We start from the raw sequence: 17,203 nt of genomic DNA, 5'->3' as shown, positions 1-17,203 counted from the left end.
TGGAAGTGCGGGATTAAGCCTGTGGGGCTCTCAGCAGAAGGAAGCACAAGTGCAAAGGCCCTGAGGCAGGGGCAGGTGCTGGCCCATCAGGCAGGAGAGCAGGAGGACCGCAACCTGACTCCCAGGGACATGGGAGCGGCTCCAGAGTTCACAGCCCAGGAGGGAACATCTTTAAAGGGCAGAGGAGGTAGGAAACCCAGGTGGGAGCTATCGGATAACCTAAGCAAGGGGTGAGGCACTCAGACTGGGGGAGCACTGGAAGGCGGGCCACGCATCACAACGCGGTCAACAGGTCTTGCGAGCACGTGGGACAGAGGGAGAAGGAAGGTGTCAGGCGACTCCAAGGCTGGGGAGGGTCGTGAGGGAAGGATACAGGCATTTTCCAACTGAGCTGAGGGTCTGCAGGAAGCGCCAGCTTGGGTGAGACCGGTGTTCAGCCTGCATGAGCTAAGCCAAGAGGCCAGTCTGACATGCTCAGGGAGGCCTGGTCTGCAGGGCCCTCCCCAGGTGTGGGTCCAACAGAACAGAAGCACGCTCAAGGACAAAGCCCTGGGACATCCTGACATTTGATGATCAGGAGAGGAGGTGCCTGGGTGGCTCAGTGGGTTAAAGCCTCTGCCTCCGGCTCAGGTCATGATCTCAGGGTCCTGGGATCGAGCCCCACATCGGGCTCTCTGCTCAGTGGGGGTCTGCTTCTCCCGCTCTCTCTGCCTGCCTCTCTGCCTATTTGTGGTCTCTGTAAAATAAATACATAAAATCTTTAAAAAAATAATAATAAAGACCAGGAGAGAACATCCAGACCACGAAGGCGTAGGGGAACGGCACCGGGGCGGCCGCAGAGCGGGTGGTGGAAGGTTGGGGGCATGAGGACAGCTCCAGTCCACCATGGTCCGAGGGGGCGGCAGCGGGGCGGGAGGGGTGGGCGGCTGGACACAGCGGGTGCGAGAGGAAGTGGGTCACCTGGCAGAGGCAAGCCGACCGTCCACAGATGGATAAGGGGTCCGTCGACACAATGGGACTGTCACAACCATAATAAACTCCAAGGACACACGGAAACCTGCAACAGCGGGGCCAGACCTGGAGGACGTGACATGGAGTGCTGCAAGCCGGCCACCGAAGGAAAGCTCCTGCGGGACTCTGCCCACGCGGGGTCCCGGCAGAGCTGTGGCAGCAGTGGGCGACCCCCAGCTCCTGTACATGCAGCACAGCATGACTCCGGATTGTCTCCGGTCCACACTGTCCCCCACATCTCCCAGGGGCGGCGAGGCAGGCACTTCCAGAAGCCTCCAAGCCCCGTCCTGCCACACCACACGCCCACAAGGAGGCCTGCTGAGTGCCACGGTGTCTGGGGAGCCAGGTCTGAGCCCACGGCCCCTCCACCGCCATGTCGGGGGGACCTGATGCAGAGCCCCCATGAGCAGGCGCAGACGACCACCCCGCTGGGCGGCCCCACCTGCTCAGAGTCTGCCGGTCCCAGACCCCCACGCCTACTGGCTCCTCTGCCCGCGAACCTGCTGCTGTGAACCTCGTGTCCTGCCACCCAGAGAGCAGGCCCTTTGGCCCCACTGTCACCACCTCAAGATTTACCGCGAGAACCGCCATCCCAACTGATTTTTATTTTAAATAGGCGGTTTCCTGTTTTGCTTAGAATTCCTGCCTAAAATGATGGACAACATCACAGCATAAACCCATTTCCCTTCACGAAAAATGCCTTTTAAGGAGCATGCCTCTTAAAAGGGACTCTTTCGTATGTCTAAACCTGATCAACTAAAGGTCAAGGATCAGGAAGTCAACGTCCACGTGGAACAAAACGACCAATACCAGAGGGACACGAGCAAGCAAGTGGATCAAAAAAAGTTTATTCTGGATAATTAATTTAAAAAAAATCATACCTGTGATGTGTGCTACAGAAACTCAGATACAGTAATTGCATATAAAACCCGACCTAATTGTGGTAAAGCGAAGATTATGCAGAAACACGCTTCAGGAAATAGATGCTCACGTCCCCAACACCTGAGACACCTCAACAGAATCTTCCAGAAAGACACTGCCCCCGTCCGTGCCAGCCCCGCCCTGGCCTCCCCGACTCTCCGCGGGGCGACGTGCTCCCGGCGGCACACACAGGGAGCGGGGAGAGCGCGCTCTGCTTCCCTCTTCATCCAACTCAGCGGACCGCATCGGACTGCACAGGACACGGCACTTTGGCACAACGAATATGAGTGCCCCAGCGGGAAATCCGTGTCTGGCAGTGTACGGCCGTGAAAACACCTGCCTGCTGGCAGCAGAGGGCCATCCTCTTGCCCAGTGGACACAGGGTGCGGGGGCAGGAGGCCGCCCTGGGCCACCAGAGGGCAGTGTGCACGGGACGGGAGAGGCTGGACTGGGAGACGCTGCTTCAGGGGCAGGAGTGGGGTCAGGAGCAGGGGCAGACGAGGTCCTCCTGGCGTCAGGGGAGGGACAGGGCGAGGCGGAGCGCGCGGGTCTGGGGAATCTGGGGCAACAGGAAGACGCTCCCACCCAGAGCTAAAGCCGCCGCCTGTGGCGCTCCTGCCCTCAGTCCCAACCTCCCGCCAGACCTCCCTCTGCCGGGGCCAGGTCTGAGCATAGGCCGCGTGCGTCGGGGGCCCCGACCGCCGCCAGCGGAGCAAGGACAGCACGCACTCAGGACAGCGGAGGGTCCCCAAGTGGCTCCCATGACAGTCGGTTTGGCAGAAACAAGGAAAATGCCTGAAATGCGTAGAATCGATTACCAAGTCCTCCTAAGGAGCGTGGTTACAATACGTTAGCACGTTCTGCGGCATGAGCGTCTCCAGAAGCGTCGGCAGGAGGGCCCCGCGGAAAGGCGCCGTGTCCAGCGGCCCCCGGTCCCGGCGCCTACGGCCGCAGCTCCACGTAGTTGGCCGGGAAGAGCCCGTACCGGCCCCTGCACAGCCCGCGCCACCAGCCATCATCAATCATCTCTATGTTGGTGATGATGTCGTCGGGGTCGAAGGAGATTTCGTCGTCGCCCGCTAGGAGAGAGGGCAGAGAGAGAGGATGTGACGCTCTGACCCACGCATGGCCCGGTGTGCAGGAAAGAGCGCCCGGTGTGCAGCCCGGCAGCAGAGCGCGGAGAGCCTTCCACGGGGCTCGGCCTTCCTTCCGCCTGCCCGGCCTTCCCTGTGCACACCAGCCCCGAGCACGAGACACAGAGCCTGTGCCCGGGCCGCCGCCGCCGGGCTTCCCCTGTTCTCCCACTGGAGAGTACTTATGAGGCGCCAAGAGGAGCCTAGGACGGAGGCGAGCGCGCCGCCGGGGGGCAAGTGCGAGGGTAAGCGCGCCGCACTGCAGGAACTCCAGACGCCCCGCGCCACACAACCCACACCCGGATCAACAGAAGCTTGAACAGACACCGGTCAACGGAAGGGGGAACGCTCTTCCCGGGGCAGGACGGCGGCCCCACCAGCAGGGAAGGGACAAGACCACGCCCTGGCAAGGGCTGACAGGGGCAGGGACACAACCAGCAGCCTGAGGGGGCGGCACGGGGTCTTGGGGACACCCCAAAATACCCCTCAGCAGCAGCAAAGGGAGGAAAGCTGGCTTTGCGGGGGGAACTGTGGCCCGCATACGGGACCGGGGCGGCGGGGACCCCATGGGGCGGGACAGACGGAGGGACCCGTGCAGGCCCCACATGGCATGTGGTGAAGACCAGGAAGCTCTCCCAGGACCGCCCGTCCAGGACCACGGCCGCGGGGCCCCCCAGGGCGAGAGGCCTCAGGGCAGATCGGAGGCGGCAGGTGCCGATCCGACAGAGACCGCAGGGACAGACGGAACGACGGAACGACGGGAGCAGCCGCCGGCGTCATGGCCTCTCAGGGTGGACTCTCCCACTGGGGGACGGAGCATGCTCTGGGGTGGGCAGTGTCCTCAGTTTCGGGGAGTTGACACTGGGCCCTCTAGGGGCCCCAGGGCACCCCTGTGCCTAACTAAGAATAACCGAAGGTTTGGGGACACCAAAGAATGGAGGGGAAAGTGGGAGACTCTGGAGCTCTGAGAGGATTTCACCACCAGTTCCTGCTTAACCATTGTAGTAAGGCCTGGGAGTGACTCTCCTGAGAGCAGCATCAGCAGGAAGAGGCAGCGAGTGGGAAGGTGGGTCCCTCACCGGCCTGGTAGTCATACAGGGCGACGGCTGTGATCCCGAGGTCGTTCTCATACTCGTCGTAGGTGTTTTCCTCTAAAAATTAACCGAGACAAGAGCTGAGCGTTAACCAAGCGCCCCCGGGGCGCGGAGCCACGTCGCCTTTGTCAGCCAGCCCGGGGGCGCCCATCGGGAAAAGGACGGAGCCCTTAAAAGGGTTTAAGGAGCAAACCCCCCACCTCCCAATGCCGACGTCAGCCGGCAGCAGGATACCCAGGGTGGGCACCGAGGCGGCTTTTGGAGGACAGGCCGCTACACTGCGCGTGTCTGGTTCTCAGAGGGGCCCCGCGCTGCCTGACACCTCACGTCACTCTGGGGGAAACGCTGAGGCTCTGTCCTGAGCTGTGTTCTCGGATGGGTTCAGGTTCCATCAGCCCAAACATACGGAAGGAAACCTCATCTTTAAAGCTAAGAGACCGATTCCAGGGTTCACTCCACTGAAACACCTACACGATTTTCAGAGTTGGTAAAAATCATCTTTAGGGACCTCAAAACACTCTGTGTTCCTGGAGCCCGGCTCTGTCCCAAGTGCCCTCCGCGAAGGGACAGCAGAGGCCCCATCCTTCACACTGCTCGCACCCACCACCCTGGAGCAGCCAGGCCTTCCTGGAACCCCCACGGGAACCCCTGCTGAGCCCTGGGGAGGGGGTCTGGCGCCCTCCCACCCGGGGAGACGAGGACCCCGCCGGCACACGCAGGGTGGGGCGGGCCAGGCAACGTGGAGACGGGCACCCCTTCTGCAGAGGAGCGGAAACAGGACGTGGTGGGGCACCCCTGTACCAGTACCTGTTTGATAGTGGCCGGGGGCCTCTGTGGCCTCATAGACGGCGTCCGAGGCGTAGGCCGGGCCCTGCTGGCTGCTGGCCTCCTGGTAGCCGGCTGCTTCCATGCTGTACATAGGCTCAGGCTCAGCCCTGAATGAAGCTGCGTCCTGGGGAGAGGGAAGAGTGGAGGAGACGTGACTCGTGGCCCACGCTGGGTCCCCAACACATGACTCGTCAGACCCGGGGGGATCGCAACACAGACACATGGCCAAGGAAGCACCGTCGCTAACGTCTGGAGCACGCTCGCGTCCTGGTCATGCGGCCCAGCACCGTGAGGAGGCCCACATGCCACTTCCTCCTGAACAACCCCTTCCCGCCCACCGCCCCGTCCCAGCCCCTGACCCCCCGGAATCCTGTAGAGACAAAACCGCACAGCCCGTGGGGAACAGCACTGCCCCAAGCTGCCGAGGGAGGCCCCACCAGGCCTACCATGCCCTGCCTGGCGGCTTCGCGGCATCACAACCCTCCCAGCCCGAGGGGCCGAGTCTGCCTGAATCCCCCAGGGGAGGAAGAGTGACAGGCAAGGCGCGGGCAAGCACAGGCACTCGGGAGGTCCATGCCAGGCTGCTCAGTCCAGCATGACTTCTGACGCGAATGGAAGGAAGTGGCTTTAGGCCGTCTTTCTGACCAGGGTCCATCCAAAGGTACCCTCAGGGAGGTCAGACAGAGAAGGGACACATAGAAAAGCCCCAGTAAGAACCAGTGGGATCAGGTACTGACTTTTGTTGGCCGATGACCATCTTGGCTTGGGCAGCCCGTGAGGGCCACCAGGGAGACCACGGAGAGGGGACCCTGCATCCAGGCCAGGCCCTGTGCCACTCAAGGATCCAGCCACAAAGGAGCGACAGGCCCAGAGGCCGTGGATGCGCGGCGATGCCCTGGAGGGCCAGAGGCTGGTCACGGTACGGGGGCACTGGGCCGGCTGCCCCGCGGACCCAGAGCAGCCCAGAGGCGCAAGGGACCCCATCCTGGGCTGCCAGCGGGCCCCCACTCCGTCTTCTGGCATCTGCTCCTCTGCCCCCAACATCTCATGTGGTTCTTACAGGGCTGCCAGTCACGGGACCCTCCTGCCCTCCGGCTAGGGACAGCAAGCCACGCCGCCTTCTCAGAGGACCAACTCCTCAGTGACCGGCAGGCAATGCAACAGGACGAGAGGAGATTGCTCAAGGCCCCTCTTGCCAGTGGGTTGTGAGCCCCAAGGTCATGCCCAATGCCTATGAGGTCCAAGAAGACACAAGCACCACGCAGAGGGAGCCCAGTGGCCACGTGATTTCCCCCGAGATGCAGGCCTGCTGCCTGGAGCTCTCTGGTCCTGAGCTAGCCGGGAGGCTCACCCCTTCAACTATCAGCTGAGCTGAGCTGAGGCAGCTTCTGTTCCTCACCACACAATGGCCCTGATGTCCCAGTGAAAGAGGCAAGGGAACCAGAGCAGCAGCCGTGGGAACACTGGAGACAGGACGCGGGGCTCAGCCAGGTGGGCACTGAGGCAGTGGCAGCAACCTCCCGAGAGACCTCTGCCGAGGCAGGGCAGACACCCCGCGACGGAAGGAGGAATGGTCAGGCGGGGAGCCCAGTCCACTCAGAGCCCAGGAAAGAAGACAGGACACGAGCCGGCGGCCACCGGTGACGGGCATGAGGATTACAGGCCAAGGACGGTCACCGGGGAACACAATGTTCAAGAAGCACTGGGAGGGCCAGCTGGCGAGGCCAGCTGGGGAAATCGCCTCACGTGCCAGGAGCAGATTTCTAGACTAAGGGACCGGTGTCCATGTCAGGTGCAGCAGACGGTGAGCGAGAGGAAGACTAGAATCGCCCACGCGGCGTCAGAAGAGCCGCCCGGGAGGCAGCAGGCTGGGCCAGGAAGGCCAGTGAGGCAGCCACACCCGCGGGGAGGCCCTGCGGCACTCACAAGGGCCGTCCCCTCGGGTGGGACACCAAGCGGAGTGGGGGAGGGGACCCCTCTCCATGCACGTCACATTGAACCGGGAAGGGTGTCTCTGGGGCATCCGGCTCATCGGCACGCCGAGCGAGAACACCAACCTCGTAGACGGGGCTTGGGGGCGGCCTCTCCTGAGCCGGCTGAGGAGTCGGGGAGGCTGGGGGCGTCGGCTTCTGGGCCTGGGCCTGCTCCTGGAATCAAAAGGCAAAGGGCGGTCAGGTGACCAGAGAAAGGTCCGCCCAGGCTCAGCCTCCACGGCTCAGCGCCTGAGCAGAGCACGGGGAGGACTAAGCACGGAGACTTCAGCACAAGGTGAACTGAAGATCACGCATCATCAACACACAGGACCTAAGGGGCCCCCGGTCCTCCTGCTGTCGCCACGCAAAGCACAGGGTGCAGGCAGGCGGCCACCCCGTGCCTGGCCCAGACCTCGCACAGGTGACCAGAGGACCTCGAGCCTCTGGCTGCCGCTCTAGGACTGAGATTCTGCAGACCTACAAGCACGCGGGACAGACGGGAATCTTTGGGGGTCAGAGCAGGGGCCGACATCTCAGAGACGCAGGCACCTCAGCCCCCAGATCCTGGGAAGAGGCGACCTCGCAGGCCAAAGGGACAGAGGATGCAAGCAGTTGGGGACGGAGGTGGGAGACAATGCTGGGACCCCCAGGTGGGCCCGATGTACCCACAGGGTCCTTCCCACCAAGAGGGACGCAGGCACGTGGGAGACCCATCAGAAGGGGTCACCACGGACGCAGAGGCCAGGAAGGGGCCACGGGCCAAGAACGCGGGTGTCTCTAGAAGCTGGAAAAGGCCCGGAAATGGGTGTCCTTGCAGCCTCCAGAGCTGAGAGAGGGTCCACGTGTGCTGCTCCGAGGCAGAGTCTGGGATCCTGTGGGATGACAGCCCCAGGAAACCTATGCCGACAGCCTGATGTCACAGCAGAAGAGACAGAAGACCAAGACGGCGGTGCCAGGAAGCAGCAGAAGCAGGAACGGAACCCTCCCTGGCTCCGCCCTGCCGCCAGCTGGCCGGTCAGGTTCCCGGTCAGGTTCCCACGCGGCCTGGAGCCAGCCCCGGCTGAAACATTGGGGGTGGGTGTTCGCGTGGAGGGGGCGTGTCCGGGCGGGCTCTGCGGGCTCTGCAGGCCCCGCCAGACACAGAGCTGCCCTTCACACCTGAGCTGCCATGGGGAGGGTCTGTGACCGCCCCTCTCACAGCCGCTGGCCGCAGACAGTAACTTGTCACGGCGAGCCAGCACGACCCGAGAGTCCAGTGCATGTGGATTCGTGAAGTCTTGCCCGCCTGCTGATGGGAGTGTCCTATGGCCCGGAGGATTCTGGAGTCCAAGCGGCTCCCCAGGACCAGCAGAGGCGAGGGGCAGCGGCTGCAAGCAGAGGACAGGACGGCAGAAGGGACAGCAAGACAAGGCAAAACAAAGATGCCCGGCAGAACCACGGTGACAGCCGTCCGCAAGCCGTCCGCTCGTGCTGGGCCATCCAGATGCTGGCGGGACTCAGCGGTCCCAGCGTGCAGGCTTAAGATGAGAAAAGCAGTAATTACTCGATGAAACCACTACCAACCGCCCTGCAGCGTGTGTATCCATGAGCTGAACAACCAAGAAAACCTAACCTGCAACCCCCTGGATTCAGAAGTTTCTAGCGATTGGGGGTACAGCTCAGTGGTAGAGCATTTGACTGCAAACCTGTCTAGCAATCCCGGAACAGAAACAAGCAGCAATTACACGATCTTGTTCTTACTCTGCCTGCGATGGAACAACCTCAGATTCTATGTATTCGTCTCTCTGGTGCTCACAGCACATTCATTTCCTCAACCCTCCGTTCCCTCTCGATGGGGGTTCTCTGGGCCGTAACTACTGATTTTGGGGAGGAGGCATCTACAGAGTGCAACAAAGCTTTCCGGATTATGAAAGAACATCACAGGCTTCGTCTGTGACTCCGCCTCACAACTACCTGAGAAGAGAGGTGGTGAAGCTCCCTGTCTCCGCGCCACAGGAGAGCGCGAGGCCACAGCACAGGGGGCGGCTGGGCTCAGGCTGCCTGGTCGGCCGCTGCTAACGTGGGGACCAGAGCCACCGACATGCAGGCCACGTGGAGAAGACCGAGGAAGAAACAGGCCCAGAAACGCTCCCAATCTCCTCCTGGCTCTGACAGCAGAACAAAGACGCACGCACACACAGCCGATGCGGGTACAGACAGAAGACAGTGGAGAGAGAGCAGAGAGGGCTCTGCTCCTCCACAAGGAGTCCCTCTGTATTCTCAGCCTCCTCCCCAGGAGGAAGGGGCTTCCAGAGGGACACGGGTCGGAACAGAGACTGCCAGGCCCACGTGGGGTCCAGGGCTCTGCAGGGGCGGCGGGCACGGGAGCAGCACGGCTGACCGGCTAGGACCTGGCGGTCAAAGGCTCCGCCGGCCTTGTGTGTGGCTGAGGGTACAGTTCCGAAGAGCAGAGCCTCGAACGAGGGTTCTGAACGTTTTCCATAGAGCAGCTTCTGGACCACGGGCCCAGGAAGGCACACTCACGTGCAGCTGCCTCCGGGCCTCCTCCTGCTCCTGCCTCTCCTTCGCCAGCCTCTGCGCCCTCTCGGCTTCCGCCTTCCGCCGGTCCTCCTGCTCCTTCTCCTTCGCCAGGTTTTCGAAATTTGCTCTGATGTTGCTGGTTCTGCTGTTCACTACAGAGGGGAGGAGAGATGCACGCCGGCGTCAGAGCGGCAGCGTGTCCCCCGACCCCAGCCCCGCGCCAGGGCGGCCTGCCACGCGGGACCTGGCGTCACAGGCAGGTCTGAACTCAGACCTGCGGCCGGCTCAGCCCGCCCGTCCCAGGCCAGCCTCCACGCCCCCGTCTCCCGGACGTTCCTGGGGCCTGCCAGAGGGCGCAAGCCTGGCGTCGGGAGTATTTCCAAATCCAAACGGTGCTGGTTCTTTGGCAGCACACACTCAGGAGGGGACCAAAACGTTTTCCCTGAGGACGGGGCCTGATGACCCCGCACAGAGCACTGCAATTCTGTAAAATCTCAAGCCCCGAGCGCATCTCCTTGGCGGGGGAGGGGCTGCAGACCACGTCCTGCCAGGGTCTCGGGCAAAACCATTCGTGTGCTGAGCTTACGGACCCTTCACAGAGCATCGTTTTTCCCTGACGTAACGGACGAGGTACGGGTGTGTGTCTTGTGCACCTCGCAGGCTTTCTCTCTGAGATAAATCAACTCAGTCTATCTCTCATCAATGGGAAAACTCAAGCTTCCAAGAAAAATTCAGAATTGTGGAAACTCTGTATCTACTCCGAGCACGACACCCCCCAGGTTCACGTAAAAACTCTGTCTGGTAAGACTGGTCACAACACAAGTGTGCTTGGGACAACACTGCGGGACAGCAGAATGAGAAACACAACGCTTGGAAATTTGGCTTAACTCGATGGTCTAGTGCTCTGCAAACGTCCACTGCCCGTTCCGGAACCACATGCTCTGTCAGGGACACGACCCTCTGGGAGCACCAGGAACACACTGGCTATCCGAGGGCAGGGCCACGAGGGCATACCCACCATGACCCGAGACGCTAGGGTAATGTTCTTCTCTTTCCCAACAGGGTATCTGGGGGGTCCAGAGTTCCAGCCTAGACACCACTTACCACAACAGATGGAAGCAGCAACAGCTCCGAACAAAGGTCCCTGACTAAGAAGATTTACAGACACACAAAGCAATGCCACACTTCCGCACAGGTTTTGCTTCAAAAATGTGGTCATTTTTTCCATAAAAAGTATTATGATGTTGGGGCACCTGGGTGGCTCACTGGGTTAAGCCTCTGCCTTCGGCTCAGGTCATGATCCCAGGGTGCTGGGATCGAGCCCCACATCCGGCTCTCTGCTCAGCGGGGGGCCTGTCCCCCCCCCCCGCCCTCCCTCCGCCTGCCTCTCTGCCTGCTTGTGGGATCTCTCTCTCTCTGTCAAATAAATAAATAAAACCTATTAAAAAAAAAGGTACTATGCTGTCAACATGGGACGTTTCATCGTGTTTAAGGGAGTAAGGGGAACGTGAAACTCCTGGGTCTCAATCCCACTACAGCCGAGATTAAGAGACCCAAGACCCACCAACAATCGCCTTCCGTGGAGGCACGGCAGAACCCATCCCCGCCGTGAGCAGGACCAGGGCGCTCTCCAGTGCTCCCGGCCTACACGGTACCCACGACGGGAACATTGGGGCACCGGGGCCAGGCACGACTCACCCGCCTCGACGGGGACGGTCTTCTGATACGCTGGGGCCACCTGGGCAACGTCATCGAACGTGGAAGCATTCTACGGAGAAAGAAGTGGGAAAATCGGGGGCGCACTCTCCTGCTGCCTCCAGCCCGCCAGGCCTTCTACCTCGCCCCAAGGTGGGGGCCGGCCCTGCAGCTCCCGAAAGCACCACCGGGGGAGCCCAGGGGTCTCACCCCCACCGCCCGGAGGACACTATGGCGTCGGGGCAGGAAGAGTACCCCATGACACCACACGGGACTGGACGTGGCATCCGACATCTGCCCAAACCCACACGATATGCAAGGCCAGGGGCAAACCCCAACGTCAGCCAAGGACTCCGGGCAATGAGCGCATGTGCGTGCAGTACAAGCGCGTGCCCCTGGGGCCGCGGCGGCGGTGGGGTATCGGGAGAGCTAGGAACTGGTAGCAGGAGGGGCTGTGCACGAGGGAAAGCAGGGCTGTACCAGAAACCTGTCGCTTTGCCCCGTGTTTGCTGAAACTGCTCTGGAAACAGTCAACAAGCGCCCCCCAACCCCGCAAAACACATTGGCATCAGTGCCGATAACCCTACTATGGGCTCTTCTCAAGCCTCCCACCCTCTCGGGCCCCGGAGGGAGGCCTGCATGATGGCAGGGACCCCAAGCCTCTGCTCTGCCAGGGACGGAGCCCTGGGCCACGCCGGAGCCTCAAGGGGCCTCATCATCCAGGCCCCAATGCGTGAGGTCCCAGCCTTCCGTTCTGCAGAGGACCCCACTGTGTCACAGCGCAGTGACAGTGATGACCACCACCCAGAGCTGGACTCGGACGCATATGGACAGGCCCCGGCACCCTGGCCATCCCCGGTTTCCCCGGAAACACCTCCTGGAGGAACACTTCGGGGGCTCAGGACACGGCTGCTTCCGACACACGAACGAGGAGGACCGGGGCCCGCAGGAAGAGAGGAGCTGAAGGTCACGGCCACGCGCGGCCGCTCTGCGGGGTGCAGCGCCGGCGGCTCAGGGACGCGACCCAGCTCCCCTCCCCCGGCACCACCTGCCCTTCCAGCCCAGCGGCATCCAGTCAGGCACCTGCGCACCCAGGGGACACTGCGCCACGCCCACCTCTCCTCCACGTGCTGCTGCTGGGCTGCCCTGACCAAACCCTCTGCCCCTTCCAGGTGCCCCCACAAACACTGCCCACATCTGCCTCGCCTTTTTCCAGAAAGGTCTCCAATGCCCGTCCCTCACCCTACCCTGCAGCCTTGAGGGAAGAGGGCGTCTGCACCCTCACGACTGCTCCCTGCAGCTCCCAGGGTGACAGCCTCGTCCAACCGGTTCTCCGGCGCCGCTCGGGGTTGTCTCGGCCACCTCCCTGGGGGCTTTTGTCCCAACTGTGCTGTCTCCCCAACACCGCGCCCACCTCCTCCTTCCCGACCAGAACCCTCTCCCTCTGCTGCTACTCCCCGACACGGACACAGCTCCCTGTCCCCTGGCCCAGGACGTGGGACGGCTCTCACCGCTTCCACTATCCCAGGGACCGCTACAGACCCAAGTCCCAGGGGCCCCACCTCTCTCGGGGACAACCTCATGTCCCCGCCTGGCTCTGAACCCCTTGGACACGTTTACTGGAACCTGGGTAGTTGCCACACCTTCTTTCCAAGCTGGGCCTGCCACTTGCAGCCGGGTCCCCCACAGTCACGTGGTAGGGTCCACCGGGGTGACAACGTCCAAGTGGCTAGCTCTGAGCCTGACAGAGCAGGACTGCAGGAGGGCCAGCCCGCCATCGGAGACAAGGGGCCAGGCACAGGACTGAGCAGGACAGCCTGCCTTTGTTCAGCAGACCTGAGGGGACATGGCTGCTCCCCGTCCCCAGCGCGCAGCTTCTAAGTCCACCCTGCTGACATAGTCGGGCCGCAACTGAGAAGAGCCACCCGACACATGCTTCAGACTGACCCGCCGAGACTCTGAAGCCAGCAGAGGGGACAAAGTCCCTGAGGAGAGGAACAGGGGTATCCCAGGGAGGCCGCTGTAAGAGGTGGCCCAGCACTTCAGCTCTGGCTCTAGACGAACACTGGGCCACGGGCCTTCCATAGCAACACAGACATTCCAGATCTGGAGGCCCCAACGTGGCAGCCAGGACTCACGCGTGGCCAATGGGCTCTTCTACCACGGCCCGTGAGACCAAGGAACCCGGTTCCCAAAGTGGTTTCCTACTAAGCTGAATTCAGAGAGCGACACGCTCTTGGGCTGTCAGTCTCATTAGCCTACAGTCTCATGTCCAGGTTCCGACGGTGGTCCAGCCACACACCGACTACCAAATGAGCACGGACAGTATCTGCCTCAAAGCGCGGCCGTGCGCGGCCCCGGACAGGACACCCCCAACAAGCGAGGTGAGGCCTGGCACATGGGCAGCAGCACTCAAGGGTCTGTCCTTCCAGGCATGGGAGCCCCCACGTTTGGAGACCGGAGACCATCCCCAGAGCTACACCCAGCAGGACCTCCCTCAATTCCTGAACTATCCGCAGAAAAGACAGCCCTGGGTCGGGAACACTCACCTTATCCATGCGGTCCTTCTGCACCCCGTATTTTCCGCCGAATCCTTTGGAGTAGTCTGAAAAGAGGCGCAACACCAGGCTTACTTGCAGGTCGAGGAGCAGCACAGCGACACCACCAGAGCCATGCAGACCCAGAAACAGCCCGGGAAAATGCACCCAGCGCAGAAAGAATGAGAGCCACTACACGATGCGTCTACTTGCAAGGCGAGTCTGGAGTCTACCATGGTGTTCGGGAGGCAGGCAGGTGGCAGGCAGAGAAGAGGCGCGTGCATGCTTTCCCGCATTCTCCCGAGGGACAGAAAGGGTGCCAGGGGCGGGGGGGCAGGCAGTGAGGGCGAGGAGGCCACAGCGTGGGCCAGGGGGAGGGGGCACCGCTGCAAGAGCACAGTCTTCCGCCCAGCAACGGCTGACCGGCCGCGGCCCTTCCTGTGTCCTGCTCTGTACGCGCTACGAGGAAGCTCAACTGTGGGCTTCTCTCGCTTTTCCAAAAGCAAAAATAACTCCATGGGAGAATTCTATGGGCCAAAGACTCATATCTCGGCGACACAGGTCTATGGGGCAGTCATGGCATCACGCAGCACTGCCATGGAGACCTGAGGCTGTCCCCACGCCGTCTCCAGGAGGGACCCAAGTGCGTGCTCCCACCCCGCCGGGACCCTGGCACCAGACACCTGAGCTCTGCCCCCAGATCTCAGGCCATCACTCCTCTCCCAGCCACACTCCCTGTTCTAACAACTTGGTTAAAGACTGAACGGTCACGGGCTTCCTGGGTGGCTCAGAGGGTTAAGCCTCTGCCTTCGGTTCAGGTCATAATCTCAGGGTCCTGGGATCGAGCCCGTCGGGCTCTCTGCTCTGCCAGGAGCCTGCTTCCCACCCCCACCCCGCCTACTTGTGATCTATCAAATAAATAAAATCTTTAAAAAAAAAAAAAAAAGACTGAACGGTCACTAAAGAAGAAAACGCGCTGGCCAGAATCCTAATACCTACATCTAGAAATTTCATTTCTTTCCCGTTTTGAGGACATACCAGTGACTCTGTGCGAGGAAGTTACACGTAGATGGTGTCACCAAAAAACAAAAACAAAAAGACAACATCCCCACCCCAGCCAAGGACACCACCACAAGGGAAACACAGAGACCACACAGAACACGAAGGCTCGGGGCCAGGCGAAACCGAGCAGCTCCTTGGGTGACTCCCAGAGGCCACGGTCAGCGGCAGGGGCTCCTGGGAGACCAAAGACGGCCCACCCCACCCATCGTCATGTTACAGGGTTAGGAGGACGTTACCCTAAGAATGACTCCTCTTACCAGATGCAAGTTCTAAAGGGCAGGGACAGAAAGGGCTGCAAGTCGGAATCGCCACAGCCCAAACCGGGCTAAAAGGGCCACATGCCCGCCAGCGACTAACTCGGAAGGCTGAGCCCCTGAAGTCCGTGCTAGAGGCAGCTGCACTGGGGGCGGGGGGCGGGGGGGCTGGTGAGCAACTATGCCTTGCTGGGACTCGTGCTTGGCCAGTCTCTCCTTGTAATCAAACCCCACAGCACAGGAGTCCTGCCTCTCGGACTGAACACCAAATCTGCCTCCGAAACCAGCCTTATAATCTGAAAATCCACAAGCAACAGTGGGGAAAACCGAGAGAGGAAACAGTCTGGTTAGGATCGAGTCAGCAAGTGCACGCGTCACACACGTCGTCTAGAGAACGCAGAGCTTGTGCTCGCCTCGGCAGCACAGGTACTAAAGGCAGAGCTCCGCGGAGCCCGGAGCCAGAGTCAGCTCCCAGGCTCATACACAGGCCCGAGTCGGTGCCGAGGCTACAGGACACACTGAAACTCGTGGCACCTCAGCCAGGGTCTGAAGAGAGGTTAGGAGCTGCAAATGAAAGAATTCTGGAAAAGCACTCCACGCTCTGAGGTCTCCTTCTGGGGTCCTACCTGCGCTACGGACCCGAGAGTGTATCTCTGTGCGTGTAAGGCAGAGACACACTGTGCACAAGTACCACAGGGCCCTGCAGGTCAGCCCCCCGCTCCCGCATGCTGGCTGCAAGGGCGGGTGCCAGGCCGGGGCACACGTGGCAGGGCCGCACCCCAGCCTGCAGCCTGGGTCCCAGGGACGGTGCTCGTCCTGACGTGAACAGGCTGCTGGGCGCAGGGGGCACCCGCGGCACACCTGGTCAGCGGGAACGCACACGCCGGCAGGAAACAGAGTTCCCAGGATGCTCCAGGAGCACAGGCTGGCACGGCGCCCCCTTATCATAGGCGCTCCCGGGGGAGGAGGGCTCATCACTACACTAGCTGGGGAGTTTTTCAAAAATGGGGCAGGCAGAGGCCAACCCCAAACGGTGGAGAGAAAAGGACACACAACAGAAATGCAGCAAGAACGCGGCACACGGGAGGACCTGTGGACGGAAACAAACGAACTTCTGGAATGTTCTCAAGTAGGAGCCAGCGTAACAAATGTTACCTTTTTGGGATTCGTGCAGCTGCAATTTCTCCTGGTGATCCCAGCCAAGAGCACATTTGTCTTGTCTGTCTGTCTGTACACCGAATTTTCCTCCAAACCCTTTCACATAGTCTACACACACAGAAAAGACCACGGTCTGGTGTCAGCAGGGAGCACGGGCAGCAAGTTCCTGGTACAGGCAGACACACACAACCTGCTACACGCGTGCTCGCTCCTCCTGCAGGAAGAGGGCCTCCTCGAGAGCATCTGGAAAGCAGCCTGACCTGTACTCTCAGCACCGTGAGCACAGAGGACCCTGCACACGAAGCTCCAAGACACGTGGCCCAAAGCAGCCCCAGCGAGCCGCCACGCCTCCCCGTTTACAACCCAGACATGCGACACGCAGCCGTTATCACAGGCAGCGGCTGGGGTGCCAGGGCTGAAGACATGTCAGGATACGGTTTCCTCATTTAACAGCTGTGCTGGGACCTGCTATTTCCAGATGCAGTACTCAGTTACAAAGAGGCATCTGACTTCCCCGTGACGCTGTCCCCCTCTGTTCTGGCCACCCTCATCAGGCCACCAGCTGCCGGCGAGAGAAGAGAAACCGGGACGCACCTTTCTGCGACTCGTGCTTCTCCGTCTTGCCCTGGTACTCGAAGCCCACGGCGCTCTTGTCCACCTTGTCCCTGTCGATGCCATACTTGCCGCCAAAGCCCTTGGAGTAATCTGCACACGAGGAAGGTACTGTTTACACACCAGCAACACAATCAGCGAGCCGACCTGAGCAAATACTCCTCCCACCCAATTTAAAACAACACAAGGACAAGTCAAAAGTCTTTCAGGCGCACTGTAAGGTCCCTAACACGGGAGACGCAGGACGGCATTACTTGTGTACGTAAGAGAAAGGTGAACAGTAGCAGACAACAGATCCTAACAACAGTCGAGTCTCTCCTCCGTTCCGAAGGAGATCACGAAATGAGCATGTCAGATGTCGGCGAGGAAGCGGAGAAGGGGGAACCCTCTTGTGCTGCTGGCGGG

General features: G+C 61.2%; 1 protein-coding gene across 10 annotated transcripts in view; it reads right to left on the bottom strand.

The window, feature by feature from the left end:
• Positions 1-1,843: 1,843 nt before the first annotated feature.
• The window catches only part of CTTN (cortactin), a 30,124-nt gene continuing 14,764 nt past the window's right edge, over positions 1,844-17,203 (bottom strand). For 6 of the 10 annotated variants that reach the window (XM_059150571.1, XM_059150575.1, XM_059150574.1 and 3 more), the window contains 10 exons: positions 16,781-16,891; positions 16,184-16,294; positions 15,214-15,324; positions 13,725-13,780; positions 11,179-11,248; positions 9,484-9,632; positions 7,045-7,134; positions 4,967-5,111; positions 4,145-4,216; positions 1,844-3,011 (listed from right to left, as the gene is read on the bottom strand). In XM_059150571.1, the coding sequence (XP_059006554.1) occupies positions 2,875-3,011; positions 4,145-4,216; positions 4,967-5,111; positions 7,045-7,134; positions 9,484-9,632; positions 11,179-11,248; positions 13,725-13,780; positions 15,214-15,324; positions 16,184-16,294; positions 16,781-16,891 (1,052 nt within the window). In that variant the 3' untranslated portion in view covers positions 1,844-2,874. The remainder of the gene's footprint in view (positions 3,012-4,144; positions 4,217-4,966; positions 5,112-7,044; positions 7,135-9,483; positions 9,633-11,178; positions 11,249-13,724; positions 13,781-15,213; positions 15,325-16,183; positions 16,295-16,780; positions 16,892-17,203) is intronic. The other 4 variants (XM_059150572.1, XM_059150573.1, XM_059150580.1 and 1 more) reach the window with 4 other exon arrangements.

The sequence above is a fragment of the Mustela lutreola genome, chromosome 1 (genome assembly GCF_030435805.1).
Source record: "Mustela lutreola isolate mMusLut2 chromosome 1, mMusLut2.pri, whole genome shotgun sequence".
In the NCBI taxonomy this organism is placed as follows: domain Eukaryota; kingdom Metazoa; phylum Chordata; class Mammalia; order Carnivora; family Mustelidae; genus Mustela; species Mustela lutreola.
The sequence above is the reverse complement of the archived record's forward strand: the minus strand, read 5'-3'. Positions and strand labels throughout refer to the sequence as shown.